This window comes from Lithobates pipiens, unplaced genomic scaffold (genome assembly GCF_037356315.1).
Source record: "Lithobates pipiens isolate NorthernLeopardFrog02 unplaced genomic scaffold, aLitPip1_a1.2 Scaffold_19, whole genome shotgun sequence".
Lineage (NCBI taxonomy): Eukaryota > Metazoa > Chordata > Amphibia > Anura > Ranidae > Lithobates > Lithobates pipiens.
In genome coordinates this window covers 524,989,050-525,006,712 of record NW_027507764.1, presented here as the reverse complement: position 1 = coordinate 525,006,712, position 17,663 = coordinate 524,989,050, and the positions used below count along the sequence as shown (strand labels likewise).

At 41.1% G+C, this 17,663-nt stretch overlaps 1 protein-coding gene across 1 annotated transcript in view; it reads right to left on the bottom strand.

Annotated features, from left to right (window-relative positions):
- Positions 1-864: 864 nt before the first annotated feature.
- The window catches only part of LOC143997528 (glutathione S-transferase P 2-like), a 38,697-nt gene continuing 21,898 nt past the window's right edge, over positions 865-17,663 (bottom strand). Inside the window, exons 2-7 of the mRNA XM_077493182.1 lie at positions 17,135-17,170; positions 13,400-13,506; positions 12,500-12,587; positions 4,828-4,931; positions 2,658-2,765; positions 865-1,551 (exon numbers count right to left, since the gene is read on the bottom strand). Coding sequence (XP_077349308.1) covers positions 1,366-1,551; positions 2,658-2,765; positions 4,828-4,931; positions 12,500-12,587; positions 13,400-13,506; positions 17,135-17,170 — 629 coding nt within the window. The 3' untranslated portion in view covers positions 865-1,365. The remainder of the gene's footprint in view (positions 1,552-2,657; positions 2,766-4,827; positions 4,932-12,499; positions 12,588-13,399; positions 13,507-17,134; positions 17,171-17,663) is intronic.

The window sequence follows — 17,663 nt, the reverse complement described above, 5'->3', positions numbered from 1 at the left end:
GTCTCTGTTCCTTTCAGGTGTTAGGGGCGACCATATGGACGCCCACGGCATCTGTGTCCTACCGGCAGGGCGCCCGTTACACTGTTCAGTCTTGTGCGTCCCGCTTAGCCTATCCACGGATGTGGATCTCTCATCACGAGAGTTATTTTCCCTCCCACCACCAGAGGGAGTCACTCCCTCTGTCTTCTTTGGTGAGTCATAGGACCCAGCAGCGACTGACGGACTGACTGAAGTGATGCGATTTGCGCATGCGTGGGACAGCATACATGTCCGCTTCCGGTCTTGGGACCAGATGGGGGGTATAAAAGGTTGTTGGCTTTGGCAAATAGATGCTGCAAGTGCTTAGGGATGTTGACACGCTGCCATTTAACATCAGGTAATCCACTGAAAGTGTTGTTTCTGTAGGGGTAACCTTGCTTTCACTTTTGTTACTTGCACTGCCTTTTCAAAGTCCTGACCTTGTTATTTAATACTATTCATTAGAAACTTAATAAGCAAAACAAATTTTAATGAATTTCAAAGAAATTGGTTACTATTCTATCTGGAGATTTGGATACATCTGAATAACCAAAAATGTGTCAGAATTTTAATTTGGACTGAAACAAATTGTCTAGGGGTAACCTCCCTGTAACGCTTAATTATTTGGGCTTCCTTGGACTGTACTGTAAATAGTGTACAGAACCAGTTTGCCATTGTTCTTGAGATAGTTTTTATTGTTTAAATGTGATAGTGACGAAGCTATTGACATTTAAACTATTACATATTCTTAACAAGCAGTTAATCACCTGAATCGCCTGTTGAAAAACAGCTGCTACCAGTATATGTTGTTGTGCACAAAAAAGAAAATAACTGTCACTCATAATATAATTTCATGTAGTTTAATATTTCAATACCATACATACAGCATATTGTATAAAAGAAATGTATATTTGCACTAAAAATAAAATTGTAGAGAACACATTTTAAACCAACTGAGACTGCCTACCATAATTTTCACATTCACAAATTCACAATTTTTCACAGGAAAATCCCAATTCTTCAGTTCGGCAAGGGACAGCATTTATTAAGAATTGGTGTGATTTCTCCAAAAGTATGGTATAGATTATTGTATGTTGGTATTGATGCAGTTTAGGCAGATAAAAAGCCTGCATTCACACCTGAGCAGAGCATATTGCTGGCGATCTCCTGGCTTTTGTACTTTTCTGATAGGGCATCTGAGCATAGACATGTTAACAGAGATAGTTAGAAATAATAGGATTCTGCATGTTGAGTGTAGTCAGGCATAGGGAAACAAGATGAAAAGCATTCCAATGTGAATGGGGTCTAAAAGTAGAAAGCATGTTAAGGGTTTTGTGAACTTCCTATTCACTTGTGCTTGGGGGTGATGGGGCGTCTCTTGCGTCCATCAGATTTCAAGTACTCGCTAAGTTTTGGCCGCTTGAGAATTCGCTCCAGGTAGGCTGATAGTAGTGGAAAAGCAGAAAGGCATGTTGGAGAAACATCTAGATTGCACTGCAGAGTATCCACTAAGTGATAGTCAGCATATGTAATCTGTAGAAACAAAAAATGAAATTTGGATGAAAAATAGGCCAGGGTCCCAGAAGACTAATTTATTTATACACTATAGTTAAAGCCCACATAAATGCAGTTGTTTATTACTGTGGTGTTCTTTTTACTTTTTTTTCAGCTAAGACCCCTTTCACACTGATAATGTGGATAATGACAGAACTCTGGACAGCCGCACTTCAAAGCTAAAACGATGCTTTATTCAAATAATATTCAGGTCACAGCAAATGACATCACAGCAAAAGATGCTAACAGCTGACGCGTTTCGCACTAAGGCTAGCGCTTACTCATAGCTGGCTATGAGTAAGCACTAGCCTTAGTGCGAAACGCGTCAGCTGTTAGCATCTTTTGCTGTGATGTCATTTACTGTGCATCGTTTTAGCTTTGGAGTGCGGCCGTCCAGAGTTCTGTCATTATCCACATTATCTGCATGTTGTGGCTCGCACCCGGATCCCTTCACCTGGAGCAATTATCTCTGAGTTTCCAGGACCTGCCTTTGAGCGGTGTTGTATATCCCCTTTTCACACTGAGCCGTGGCCGCATTAGCACTGCTCATTTAAGCGGCGCTTTAGGATGCTAGCGAGGCGCTTTTAACCCCAAAGATGGGGTTAAAAATTTTGCTGCGCTTCGAAATCGATTTCGAAGCGCTGCCTATTAATTTCAATGGGCATGGTGCTGTATACAGCGCTCCCAAATCGCCCCCAAAGATGCTTCTTGCAGGACTTTTCCTAACTTCCCACCCCAGTGTGAAAAGACACACTGAAATTAATGGGTGGAGCTAAAACACCTGAAAACCGTCTCAGTATGAAAAGGGTCTAAGTGTTGGTGGCACCGCTGAGAATCAACATCTGTTTGCTATAGATGATGATCTTTCAGCCTTACAGCCAAACAGTAGAACTTAGTAGGAGTCCAAATATATGTAATCTTTACAGATGTTTGGGGTCCTTGGAAGCTTTGCGGTGTCAAATAGACCCAACCCTCTGATAAAGTCTGGGAGGTTCAAGATACTGACCAGGCTAACCAATAGTTCTTCACTTCCAGAGAAATCTGTAGATCCACCACTATGTCTAAGAACAGTTAATTATACTTACCCCATTTCCTACCAGAAACTTGGTGCCATTTGCATTTTTTGACAGAATCTTTTCAAAATAACCCAACTGATTAGACAATTCCTCCAGGTACTTATCCTTGTTTTCCTCCTGCAAGAAGATGTCAGAGTGATTACCAAGGCCTTTTAACTGTAATGATTAATTTGGCCACATATAGGGAGCTCATACACATAACTGGTTGGAGATATGTTTTAAGTGCAAACAGTTGTTTAGACAGTTCAGAAAATTAGGTATATGCTCAGTTTCTGCTATCTGTAGCTACTTTGAGGAGGCTTCCTCATTTAATGTTCTGGGGACATATTGCCATGATAGGTAGTGAGGGGAAAATCTTCAATAGAAACACTTCAACAATAAAAACACTAATCCTTAGTTAAAGACAAGAACCCTGACAAACTTTTGTTGTTCTTTGTGTTCTCACTGTAGATTTTCCTTCATCTTCTTTGTTGATAGTCACCAGGACATAAAGTGAAAATAAATCTACTCAACCAGACCCCAGCAGCATTAAACATCTTACATAGGTTCTAACTTGCTTCCCAATGTGTCCACAACTGGAAAAAAATATGTCTGAGTTACAATTACCATCCACATCCCCCTAGGAATAGGGTCCCAGTTCTAATGCTTTCAATTAATTCCTGGTGCATGCAGATGACACTTATTTCATCCAGGTACAGCATTGTCACCCTTTCCTGCAAGCTCGAGTTGTTCTATAAGCAGTCAGAGTCCATTGGCAAGTTCTAACGATTACAGTATAATTCATAAGTTCATACAACAAGGCCACAGGATGTAAGAGGAGAATAGGAAGAAACAAAAAGGTACAAAGTACAAAAAGGTAAAATTATATTTTTTTTTAGGAAATAAAATACGGTAATAATCAAATCCTGTTTTAAATACAGTACTTTACAAAACGAAGGGACCAATTTATCAAATGGAGCAGATGCTGCTATTCGATCGCTGTTATACTCTGCTGGTCTATACGGTACTGCAGCCTGCATTTTATAGCCCGTTCATAGAATATACAATACAGACTACAGTATCCTACTGACTACTCACTGCCTAAGCCAGGGTTCTCCAAACATTTTAGTACAAGGGGCACATCATATTTTAGAATTATTCATAGGCAAAAAAAAACAAAAAAAACACCAGTCCCCATCAGAGTCCCCCCCCCCTTCTATCAGGGTCCCCATTAGAGCCCCCCCACATCAGACGTGGAGACCATAGGCAGCCTCTTTTGACCTTAATTCTCAATTAGTACACATTGAGGATACGCCACTGACCCTATTTGCAAGCCAGATCTGCAAGCCCAGGCTCTGGGCTTGTGATAGGACTTACTACTTATGAAAACTGCACTCTGTTACTCTGACACTTGATTGTAAACCCTACATAATTTGTGCTTGTGTTACCCTATTGCCTGCTGCCTACCCTGACCTCAGTTTATCTCTAATTATGCTACTGTCTGCCACATGCCCTGCTACTGGCTGCCACATGCCTACTGCTACTGGCTACACACCTGCTGCAACATCCGTCCGTGCCAAATTCCTGAGGATCTTAGGTACCCCCCTCAGTATGTTGTACCTCTTGGCTTGAGACCATAAAACTGTATTAAGCCCTGCTACAATATTTTGCAATATTCTGACCTCTGGTTCTCACCTGGTTCTGGAGCAGATATTACAAACACCATACCTCCCAACTTTTTGGGTTGGGAATGAGGGACACCTATCAGCAAAAGTATGCAGGCATAGGACACCTCCCTTGTCACACCCCTTTAAAGAATTGTACAAAAAAATAAAAATAAAAATAAAAAAAAAAGATTGCAGGGGGTTGGTTAGATTGCAAAGATTGGTTAAACCAACAAGTGCTTTTTTACCACTACTATTTCTCTATGTTGGCTTTTGGATTTTACAAATGCAGCAATTTAGAAGTCAGGTGAAAGGTTTAGCGCTGGAAAACACTTTTTTATAGATAAAAAGTGCATTTTATATACAACTATATAGATCAGACCAAAATGAGGGACAAATGATGAGGAATGAGGGACAGAGGGACATTGTTCCAAGCAGGGAAAGTCCCTCAAAATCAGGGACAGTTGGGAGCTATGCAAACAACTGATATCAGTGTCATCTTTTTAATTTCTTTACATTTAGTGGGACTTACGTACATTCTCTAAAAACAAAAACTTATAGTATTTCGTTCTGAGATCCTCCACTCCATCATTCACCATTTCAGCAATTGTTTTCTCCTGCTCATTGCTGCCAGCGACCCCTGCAAGAAGTAAAACCTCCATTTAAACTGTTCGTTACACAAAATTCATTTTTGCATGTCAGTTCAAATTAGTGGGGAAAGTATGTGTAGTAACCCATAACAGCTAACCAGAAAGTAATGTTTATTAGCCTTACTGTCAGTAAGTTAAAACTGCCTGATGTTGGTATTTAAAGTGGTTGTAAACCCTTACAAACCACTTTGACCTACAGGTAAGCCTAGATTAAGGCTTACCTGTAGGTCCAAGAAATATCTCCTAAACCTATACGGTTTAAGAGATATTTGCCCGAAGACAGGCACCGCTGTCTACGGCACATGCGCCGTAGACAGCGGCACGCAGGCATTTCCAACAACGGAGCTGCTGCGCGTGTTGGCTCCCGTGCGCATGCATGGGAGTGACGTCATCGCGGCTCCGCCGAATGACAGCGGCGGAGCTGCGAGACCCCACCGAAAAGATGGATGCGCCGGACTACAGGGGACATTGGTGACATCGCTGGCTCCTGTGTCAGGTAAGTGACACATAATGGGCTACTATGCGATGCATAGTAGTCCATTATGCTTTGCCTTTGCAGGGAATGAGGGTTTACTTCCTCTTTAACTAACCGTGTAAGCGAGGTTCTGAGCTATGCAAGGTTTGTAGCTTTTTTAGTGCATAGGTTAACACAAGGAGATATCTGGTATTTGTACGTTGTCAGTAGGGATGAGCCGAAAAACCCCCTGGTTCAGTTTGCACCAGACCATGCGACCGTTAAAGTCTATGGGACAAGAATGTGAAAAATCTAAAGTGCTAATTTTAAAGGGTTATTGCCATAAAAAGGTGTATGGGGACCCAGGCACTGCCATAGGGGACATGTATCAAAAAGCTTTTTAAACTGCCTTTTTTTCAGGTGCAGTGATTTTAATAAAAGTGAAAAAATCGAAATGAAATAATCCTTTAAATATTGTGTCGGGGGGGGGGGGGGGTCCCCTTAGTCTGCCTGTAAAGTGGGCGCATCTGTCTCATGTGTTTTACTGTGCCACAGCAAAAATGTAGGGAAATAAAAATTTAAAAAAAGGAAAAAAATCTGCATGGGCTCCCCCAGAATCCATACCAGGCCGACGTTCAAGAGTGCTCCACCCCCCCTCCTTAACCATATTAGGTTACTTGCCCTCAACATGGGGAGGGTGCTTTGGGGTCCCCTTCAAAGCACCTTGTCCCCATGTTGATGGGGACAAGAGCCTTGTCCCCACAACCCTGGCCATTGGTCGAGATTCCGATAAGCCCCCCACCCGCAGACCCTCACAACCAATGGCCAGGGTTGTGGAGACGAGGCCCTTGTCCCCATCAACATAGGGACAAGGTGCTTTGGGGGGACCCCAAAGCACCCTCGTGTCAGGGCTGGCTTAATCCTTCCTTCTCTGGGCTAACTGCTCATCTGTCAGCTAATTGCCAGCTCTCATCTCTCTCCACAGTTACCAGCTGTTCCTGATCCTGCTCGTCTGACCTGCCTACTTAAAGCTGTACAGCTCACTTCATATCTGCCTTCCCCTTGGTTACAGCACAAGAAACCATCTCCTGCGGTTCGGTTTAAAGACTGGCTTGCTGACATCCCTTCTGGCTCCTTATCCTGCTTGCTGTTGCTCCATTTGGATCCCCGACTTCTGGCCTGGCTGATTACCCGATCTGGTTATTGAACTCTGGACTGGCTGACTACTCTATCCTGTTACTGAACTCTGGCTATGCTTTGACTACGCTTACTCTATCTACCTTTTTATTTAATAAACAAGTGTGATTTAATTGTAATTCTGTCTCGGTCTGATTCATTGTTTCTGACACCTCCCCATGTTGGGAGAAAGCTGCCTGGTAAAGTTTAGATGGGTGGGGCCTGCTCGCTCACTCCCCCTATCCTGGCCTGCCAGGTTTCTTGCTCGGATAAGGGTCTGGTATGGATTTTGGGGGGGGAGAACAGATTTTCTTTTTAAGCCCAGTGTGCATGGAGCCTGAATCTATTCACGCTGAACTTCGGCACTGGTTAACAATTACATATTTTCACTGTAATTTTGTTTCACTTATATTGTTTTGAGTTCCAGTGGTCTCTTCAACCCTTGTACTCAAACTTCATGCAGATTACCAATTGGATTAATTTGTATTTATTTCATATCTTTTCTCTGCATACGATTGAGTATTGAATGAATACAGAACAGTTAAAAATGAAAAAACTTTTGCACTTTCATATACTTTCAACAGCAGCCAAGATTGGCCGCTGCCTGAAGCTGGTATTTAAAGAGGAAGTAAACCCTGATGAGTTTACTTCCTCTTTCATTCCCTGTAAAGGCAAAGCATAATGGACTACTATGCATCGCATAGTAGTCCATTATGTGTCACTTACCTGACACAGGAGCCAGTGAAGTCACCGCTGTCCCCTGTAGTTCCGAGCGTCCATCTTCTTGGTGGGTCTCCGTGGGTCTCGCTGCTCCGGCACCATGATTCGCCGGAGCAGCAATGACGTCACTCCCGCGCATGCGCACGGGAGCCAAGACTCGCGGCATTGCCGTCATAGACGATGCCTGCGCGCCGCTGTCTACAGCGCATGTGCCATAGATATTGGTGCCCGTCTTTGGGCAAATATCTCCTAAACCATATAGGTTTGGGAGATATTTCCTGGACCTACAGGTAAGCCTTAATCTAGGCTTACCTGTAGGTCAAAGTGGTTTGTAAGGGTTTACAACCACTTTAACAGTGCAAGCAAGGTTCTGAGCCGTGCAAGGTTTTCTGTTTAAAGTGGAATTAAAAGCTATTTTTTTTCATTTTGGATAGAGTAAGGAAGGGTTGCAACGCCTGTAAGGTTTGTTTTTTACATCTTTGTCCCATTGGGGAAAATTCCCCTCAATTCCTGTCCCATAGCCAAAACAGGAGTTGAAAAGAAATCCCTCCAAACTGCAGGAATCCCAGGGTGGCACCAGAACTAGTATCTTCATTGAAAGATTCCCCCCTCTTTTACGGTTCTGGTGTCAAGCCAAAATTTTGGATTTCCTTTTACTTTCATTGATAATGGTAAATAGGACAAATAGAGAGGGCAAATCTCCTTATCACAGACTGCAATTAAAAAAGAACAGGTGTTCTAATTGCTGTCCACTCTATCCCATAAAAAAAAAAAAATCGCCTTTACTTGTGGGAGTATGCTATAGGCCACCTAACAAAGGGTGAGGAAGAATTTTGGCTCCTTTCACAGGCTAAAATTACTGGGAACCAGGGCGATAGCTTGTCATTTGGCAAATTAATGGAGCAGATGGTGGAAGCCCCAAGAAGGGAAAAGGGCTTATTACAGATGTGCAGTTCGGAGACAACTTTGGTAATAGTGATCATGGTGTAATCTCATTTGCCAGAAGTTACAGCAAAGAGAAGCCTGTTGGTATGACAAGAACTCTACATTTAAAAAAACCTAACATCAATAAGCTGTGATTGTTACAGCATGATACTCAATGGATCCAAATATTTGCAGAAAAGAGTGGGATTTTCTTTTTTTTTATATAATTAAACATGTGCATTAGCCATTGTATTCCATTGGGTAACAAGCAAAAAAATATCAAAAGTAAAACCTATGCGACTACTGTAAATTCTAGAGCAAAAACAGGCCTTTGACAAGTATAATGTAGAAGGGAATAAGCAATGCAACAACAAAAAAAATGCAAGGGAGCAGTTAGGGTGGCTAATATAGAATAAAAGAAACCCATTGCTACAGCAATTAAAAATCCACATTTTTTCTCATATATCACCACTAAAAAAGGTTATGAAAGAACAAATAGGCTCCATAACGGATGAACATGGGAAGCTAGTCACAATACCTGGGAAAAGGCAAATGTATTATATTATTTTTCCTCTTCTGTTTTTACAGATGAAAAAGAGTCTTACCAGTAATATTAATGATGTTTCACAATGACTGAAAACCAGGTACAAATGAGACTGTAGAATATCATGTGAACAAATCACCAGGTCCTGATGGCTTTATACCCATGAGTCCTTATAGAACTTAACTTAGTTATAGCCAAGACGCCATAGCAAATTTTTAACCTCTTGGCACCAATGACACGCAGATATGTGGCCTCATATTTGTGTACCACATTGCAAAAGCAGCCGTGCCAAGATTGTTTTTTTCTTTTTTGGTAGAACTAGATGGACTTGTGTCCATCTCAACCTGACCAACTATGAAACTATGTAAAAAGAAGGTCTGTTGGAGTTGATTAAATGTACATGGGTTGAAAACTGGTTACATGAAGGGGTCCAGGGGCCAATAATTAGATTTGGGCGAACGGTTTGGTCGAGCAAAAGTTTGACCTGAACATCACCTGTTCGCCCGTTCAGGAAACACCCGAATTTGCAGTGCACAGTACATGCCAAGCCTTGATTGGGCAAAGCTTTGTGAATAAAAAAAATGGCATGCCCCCCGCCCCCAAAATGAGGAGTGCCCGCTGAACTATATGCCCTCACCATGGGGTGGGTGGGTTAATTGGAGCTGGGCTGTGTGGGTCTGCAGGCAGGGGGCTTATCGGAATATGGAACCCTCCATTAACAAGGGGGCCCCAGATCCAGCCCCCCACACTCATTCACCAAAAAGGCGTCAAAAAGTAATAAAAACACAGTTTTACCTTATACTCATTCCCATGGGGGGGCTGGGATCTGGGGGCCCCCTGCCCACAGATCCCCCCCCAACCACAGCCCAGGGTTGTGGGGGTGAGGCTCTTGTCCCCATCAACATAGGTATAAGGTGCTTTGGGATGGGGGGGCATTTTTCTATTGCTGGAAATAGTATTGTATTGCCAGCAATTTAAATGTAATTTTTGCTTTTGCATATTCTATACATGCTACATATGCGCCACTTTACAGGCAGACTAAGGGGACCCCCAGGCACTGTATTTAAAGGATTTTTTTCATTTTTATTGTTGCACTTTAAGCATCATTGAAATCACTGCTTTTGTAAAAACTATCTTAAAAATAATAATAATATTAAAAAATATATATATTAATATACACACACATATATATATACACATGTCCCCCAGGGCAGTACCTGGACCCCCATAACCTTTCTATGGACAATTACTTGCATTTAAAGAGGAAGTAAACCCTGATGAGTTTCATTCCCTGCAAAGGGAAAGTATAATGGACTACTATGCATCGCATAGTAGCCCATTATGTGTCACTTACCTGACACAGGAGCCAGCGAAGTCTCCGCTGTCCCCTGTAGTTCGGCGCATCCATCTTCTCGGTGGGGTCTCGCAGCTCCGCCGCTGTCATTCGGCGAAGACATCACTCCCGCGCATGCGCACGGGAGCCGAGACGTGCGGCATTGCGCAGCATCTTCGTCATCGAGGATGCCACGCTCAGTGCGCCTGCGCGCCGCTGTCTATGGCGCATGCGTCATAGACAGCGGTGCCCGTCTTCGGGCAAATATCTCCTAAACGGTATAGGTTTGGGAGATATTTCTTGGACCTACAGGTAAGCCTTAATCTAGGCTTACCTGTAGGTCAAAGTGATTTGTAAGGGTTTACAACCACTTTCAGCCTTCAAAGTAGGGACTTTCAGTTTTTAAAGTTCGGATCCCATAGACTTTAATAGGATTCGCCATTTTTGCCGTTCGGGAGTTCTGGTGCGAACCGAACAGGGGGTGTTTGGCCCATCTCTACTAGTGATAAATATTTTATTCTCTGAATGGTGTGCCCCAGGGTTCTGTCTTAGGGCCAGTGCTGTTCATTTTTTTTTTTTTTTTATTATTTTTGTACTTCAGCTGCCACTAATGGGCAGTGCAGCGAGCCATTGCTGGGAGCTGGGTGGAAAAAAATGACTCCTGTGCCCAGACATAAGAGTTATGTAGTCAGTGGCTCACAAGGCAAAAAACTCTGGATCTGAAATATAAGAAGATGGCTGTATTAACAATGCAAGGACAAAAAGGAAGTGTGAACCTCGCTTAGCTGAAAAAAAGGTAAGTCTGCTGCATTGCATATCTGCACATTATGCCACCCACTCAACTTCAATGTATTTCAAAAAGTAATATTTTTAAATCTGCAGCTTTTGTTAAAATACCTGCCATTTTCAAGCACGTCCTGTAACAGGTGACATCACTCTGTTCCTGTTTCCTAACTGTCACACAGGATGGAGACTTCAAGTGGTTGCTTCAACACAGTACAAAGGCATTGTCACTTTCAGGAAAACAGCCTTGATAAATGCCATGCTGCTATTGCTTAACCACTTCAATACAGGGCACTTATACACCTTCCTGCCCAGACAAATTTTCAGCTTTAAGTGCTGTCGCACTTAAAATGACAATTGCGCAGTCATGCTACACTGTGCCCAAACTAATTTTTTATCATTTTGTTCCCACAAATAGAGTTTTCGTTTGGTGGTATTTGATAACCTCTGGGATTTTTATTTTCTGCTAAACAAATAAAAAATAATAATAATAATTTGTTTCCGTTACAAAACTTTGTAAATAAGTTTTCTGCTTCACCAATGCACACTGATGGGGCTGCACTGATAGGCACCGATGAGGTGGCACTGATGATGAGCACTAATATGCAGCACTGATGGGCACTGATAGGTGGTACTGATGGCCACCACTGATGGGCATTGATAGACGACATTGTACACTAATAAATGGTACTGATGGATGCCAGTGCCAAACAATAATGCCTGCCAGTGATGCCCATTGTGTGCACTGATTGGCATCCCTGGTGGTCTAGGGTGGCATACTTGGTAGTGACTAGTGGTGGCATTCCTTGGGGGAGTCGCACTAATAATCGATCAGAACAGACCGCCCGTCAGAGGAGCAGCGGATCGGCTCTCCTCTATTCGCATCTGACAGATGCGAGTGAGGTAAAGCCGATCACTGTCTCTTCCTGTTTACACTGTGATCAGCCATGATTGACACGGCTCATCACGTGGTAGAGAGTCTCTGGAGTCACGGTGTGTCAGTCTGACACACCTCAACAACAATCGCCACGATGCGTGCCCCTTGATATCCTGCTGGACATCATATGATGTCCCGTCAGGATATTGAAACCACTTTGCCACCATCATTTTTCTATATGGCAGGCAGCAAGTGGTTAAAAAAGACTTTCATTCATTTTTTTCAAATTTCCATCTAATAAATCTTTGCCCTTGTTGTTTTTCCTTTGGGTAGTGAAACATTTTTTTCTGACAGTAAATACCTTATACAGTCCACTTCCTGTGTGTCTGGTCATTATCCTAGCAGTCATATGAAGGACCTGCAAAGATGCTAAGATGGCTTCAAAAATGCTACAGGAGACCAGCAGAGATGATTAACATTGAGATGTAAAAAAGAATGAATTAAAAAATGTCAGTGTTTATATCATTAATATAGGGTTTACATCCATTTTAATTGTTAATCCAAAAGTCAACTCATAGATTACCTAATTATTGCAATAAAATTTATTTACGGGCTTCTTGTTTGTTGCTTTTTACCTCAACATTTTCAATGAAAAAAAAAAAAAATGAAAGAACTTCTTTACAGGCATAAGATTTTTTTTTTTTTTTGAGAGAAAGGGCAAATTACAATGTTAACATTTTGGCTTACCATATTTTCTCCCCAAATATCGCAGAATGGTGTTGCTTTGATAAAGCTCAAAGTCTCCATCTTGTAAACGAGGCAGTTGCCCAAAGACCTATAAATAATTACAGTTCAAATATCTAATACATAACATATGCAACAATTGTAAAAATCATTACAGGCATCTGCATTTCGTTCATGTTAATTGGAGTGTGCTTACTCCAAGATGTCTCTTTAAGAACCTGCAGATCTGTTTGCTACTGGGTACTTATTGTACAAAGCAAAACCTGTTGCATTAATACAGCATATTAATGCTGGATGTGCCTACACATATGCAAGCCACCTACCTCTCCCCTGTTCCCAAATAAAAAACACTAACTAAAAGTTAAGTAAAAAAGGATTAAAATGAAAAATCAATAGTGCGTATATACCGTAGTTAACCCTCATTAGTGCAGAAAGTGAAGTGTAGAGTTTAAGTGATACCCTTTATTGCTAGCTTAAGTTATTGAATGACTTTTCGAGATTCATGCAATTTGATTTCAGAGACTTTTATAAAGACTTAAGAAGTGATCTAAGTCGACAAACTCTAAACTTTATGCAAGAAAAAAAAAAAAAGGAAGAAATTCTTACCTAGAACCTAGCCTACAACTTCTTCCTATAGGACCTGGTGGCGGCGCTGTCCCTCAATGCTGGATTTTGAAAAAGTTAAGAACTCAAGTTTCTTTGAGAATGTACTTCAGCATTGTGCTATAAGACTGTACAGGAGAAAGCAGCTCTGGGATACAGTGATGTCACCTGGGCCTACAGGAATGCACCCTTTATTCATAATTTTTGTAAAATATTTAGTACAGTTTTAGAAAATGACCCAGTTTTTAGTTTAAATCGCCCCTATCTTTTTCCAACAAACTGAACAGCATTGTGTCTCACCGCATTTTTCTTCAGATCTTTTTTGGCCCAATCCTGCTTTTGCACCTCATCCTCTGTCCAGGAAATTCCCTGGTCAGCAAGTAGGAGCCGTGTGGACTCTACTCTCCCTGTAAATATGTAAATAAATATATATATATATATATATATATATATATATATATATATATATATATATATATATATATGTCTCATTTTAGAAAAAAATATCAGGTAAGAAACTAAAAGCTTTTAAATGTGTTATAATAAAACAGAAATTATTAATAATGAATTAAAAAGTAATTCCCTTTTCAAAAATGGCATAGTGTCGCTAGCAAAAAAAAAAAAATGTATAACTTTTTTTTTGCAAACTTTTGGAAAGAGTTAGAAACCCTGTCAGATTTTTGCACAGCCTATGACCCCGTGTAGGGAATTTGCATTATTCATTCAACATTTGTCGCTAAGACAGGAAATTAAAGAATCTCTCCTACTGGACACAAGGCAAAAAAAATAAAAAATTCAAAAGGAACCATAGAAGAGTGACAGCAGAAAAGGATTAAGGCTGACCACACATACAAATTTCTTGTACAGTTTTCCTTGATTTACCACAACCATATAATATCAGGTCAAACCTAAACACTTTCAATTTGTATGCAATCAGGCAGGCCCTTGCACTACAGAGTTGAAGATAAATCGAAAGAAAATGGAATAAGAAAATTGTATAATGTATGGCCAGCCTAAGGCTGGATATACAGTAGATGGATCATAATGTTTCTGGTTCAGAAGGGACCAGGCAGATTTCAATCCATCTATGGCCCTTCTTGTTTGAGAGGAGATGCACTAATGATCAACTCCTCTCAACGGGAACTGTTGATACATATTTATTCCATCAGCAATTTCAGCTAATCTGTTATAGCACTGATCAGTGAATTCTGACAGAGAAGCCCCGCTGTCAGAATACAATAGTGCAGAGGAAAGGATTCTTCCATATACCTTTGAATAGGTGGATGGGGTAACCCATTTTTTTTTTATAAAAAAAGCAAAGATACATCTATGGTCAGCTAAAGTGGTCTATCGCATAAGCTTTTGTTTTATTAATTTTCAGCTGGGGTGGGATGTTTTTATTTCCTTCAGCCCCGGACGGCTTTAACCCCCTTAATGACCAGGCCATTTATTGCGATACGGCACTGGGTTACTTTAACCGACAATTGCGTGGCCGTGTGATGCCGTAGCCAAATAATGATGCCTTCTTTTCCCACAAATAGAGATTTCTTTTGCCATTTTTATTTTTTGCACTAACAAAAAAAATAGCAATAATTTTGAAATTATACTTTCTGCTATAAAACAAACCCAATAAGAATAAAAAAAAAAATCTCAGTTTAGGCCAATCATTATTCTGCTACATATTTTTGGTAAAAACACTCTAAGTGTATATTGATTGGTTTGTACAAAATGTATAGCGTTTACAATCTTTGGGATATTTTTATGGCGTTTTAATTAATTAATTTATTTTACTAGTAATGAGGGAGAGCAGTGATTTTTAGCAGGACTGCAACATTGCAGCAAATGGGACACCTAACACACTTTTGACACTTTTTTGGGAACCAGTGATATTACAGTGATCAGTGCTAAAAATATGCAGTTACTGTGCTAATGACAGTGGCAGGAAGGGGTTAACATCAGGGGCGATCAAAGGGTTAAGTGTGTCCCTAGGAGGTGCTTGCTAACTGTGTGGGGGATGGACTGACTGGGTGAACACAGACCTGTAAAGCTGCTTAGCAGGAACAGAAGATCTGTGTCCTCCCCTGTCAGAACGGTGATCTGCCTTGTTTACATAGGCAGAACAACATTCTCCTTCCCTGTGGAACGATTGCGGGTGGCCAGCAGACATCGGGTCCCCCTCTGATTGGCTCTCCCTCTGTCCAATGGGCACACACACAGTATCTATTAAACTATATTACTTACATATGCGGTGGGCGATCTTTAAGTGGTTACATTTACTTACTCTTGATTAACTTACTACATCTACCTTTGTGCTTCAGGCATCCACTATTCTTTTGGTAAAATAATACTTTCAAAGGTTAGTTTTGAACTTTTATCACATATTTAAAGGTTTCAATCATAGCCACCCTTCCCTTCTTTCCTTGAAGCTGTATATATTATCACCCTGTGCTGTATCTTGCCTTTTTACTTCTTGTAAGTAAGGTCTCAAGGTTTGTAAATAGGGCCTAACTAGTGAAATTAGTACATTCTTTCTGCTGTTGATCCCACTAGTGTTGCACCCCAGAATTCTATTTGCTTGCAACTTAGAGATTACATAAGGCAAAACGGCTGGTGGCTAAACAGAGGCAAGAGAGCTAAGAAAGGTGATTCTGTATTTCTTAGGGTGAGAGTTTTAAGAAAACCTGTTCTGCATGGACAAACATGGGTTTGCTTTAAGAAAAATGTTACAGCTGATAATACTTAATGTATGAGCCAATCTGAAACAAACAGCATCTGGCATTTCTTCCTGTGATACTTGGCCAAGTTTACAGAAACAGGGTAGCTGTAAGTCCAGCAATGTAAAAGGACATTCAGTCTGCCACTGGCCACCAATGTAGTCATAATGTACTGTATAGATAGCTTTTATTGAGGGGCTGCCCTTTGGCCATCAACATATAATAGGGTATAAATAGATCGCAATATAGGCAATTGGGGATACAAATAGGTAGCTATATAGGCAAGTTGGAAATGCAACCTCTAGCTTTGAATGTGAGGTGGGAGGCTTAAATTCTGTATAGTTAAAACTTTCTGTCTCCAGAACATTTACCCCCAGTAAAAAATTCCGCTAAACCTCTGGCAACAACTCAAAATGTTTGGATTTCCCTCCATTTACTGTTTCCGTGACAATGTACATTTTTTCTTCTATTGGTTGAACTAGAATGGACTTGGGTCTTTTTTTCAGCCTGACAAACTATGTAATGGCAATCAGTACAAATATAGGAGCAAATATTTCCATTGAAGACACATGGCAGCCAAGAATAGCTGCCAGCTCCTGCTAGCCAAGGGTACCTACCCTTGTCTTCTTCTGATAGGGTACGCACACACTTGTTTTGGGAGAAACTCCATCCTATTGTTAATCACATTCTTCTGACCTGAGGCCCACCTACATGGCAGCATTTGTGTTCTCCTGGCCTGAGGTCCATCTTCATGAATGAAGGAATGTCCACACAAGTAGCCTTTTAATTTTTTTTACTGTGAAACAAAAGGTCCACAACTCCGTACAGTAGCTTTTTTAACTCCATACTTCAGACCAGCAGTACAGTATATATCAGTGCACTAAGTTTGAACTCAGAAAATGCAGCCATCTCTCCCACCTCTCCTCTGGGAGTCCTCCTTTTCTCTTGACAGCTTAGCCCGAAGGGCTCTTTCCTTTCCAGGCTACAGACTTACACTATGTATGTTAGGGGTAAGTTTTCCCATACTTATTTTGTCTAGGACTCCATCCACAACAGCTTATAACCTTACTAACACTAAGTACACTAGTTTCTAGGTAGGTAGGCATACACGCAGACAAAAAATGAATAAAAAATAATTCTGTGGGTCTAAAAACTTTCCCAACTATATCCAAAACAAAACAGGTTTGCCTAGAGACATACTTTGGTTTGTCACCTCCAAAAACGACACCATATTAAGTAAAATCTTCACTTTCACAGTAGTACTGGTCATGGTAATTTAGTTATGGAATGTGAGTGTAACCTGTATGGATCAGCAACTTACCTCTTACAGGGAAATAAGTTAAAACTAATCCGGGCACTGCAAGAGAAAATATTATAATTATGTCATTTACACGGAACGGGTTTTAAAAGTAATGCTAGCCAAATATATTGAGATATCTACCGTGATATTTATCCAGATGAAACTGGCAGCAAATTAGAGAAACTCTAGATTAACACAAAATTTAGTATTTTTTTAATATTAGAAAAAAGCTATGCGATTCAATTAGAAAGGTGATTGTAGCTATATCAGAGCAATTGCAAGAAGCTGAAATGACAGTTAAATAATGCCTTTTAGACTTTCACACTGGGACAGAGGTGGGGGCCTTAGGGGTAAAGCCCCCCAAATTCTAGCGGCACTTTATCGCAGTTATAGTGATCTGCAGCTGCCGAAGTGCTTTGCAGGCGTTCTGACAGCGCTGCCCATTGTATACACTGCTCCCGTACAGCCCCAAAGATGATGCTTGGAGGACTTTTCCCTTCCTGCAAGAGCACCACCCCAGTGTGAAAGCACTCGGGTTTTCACACTGGGG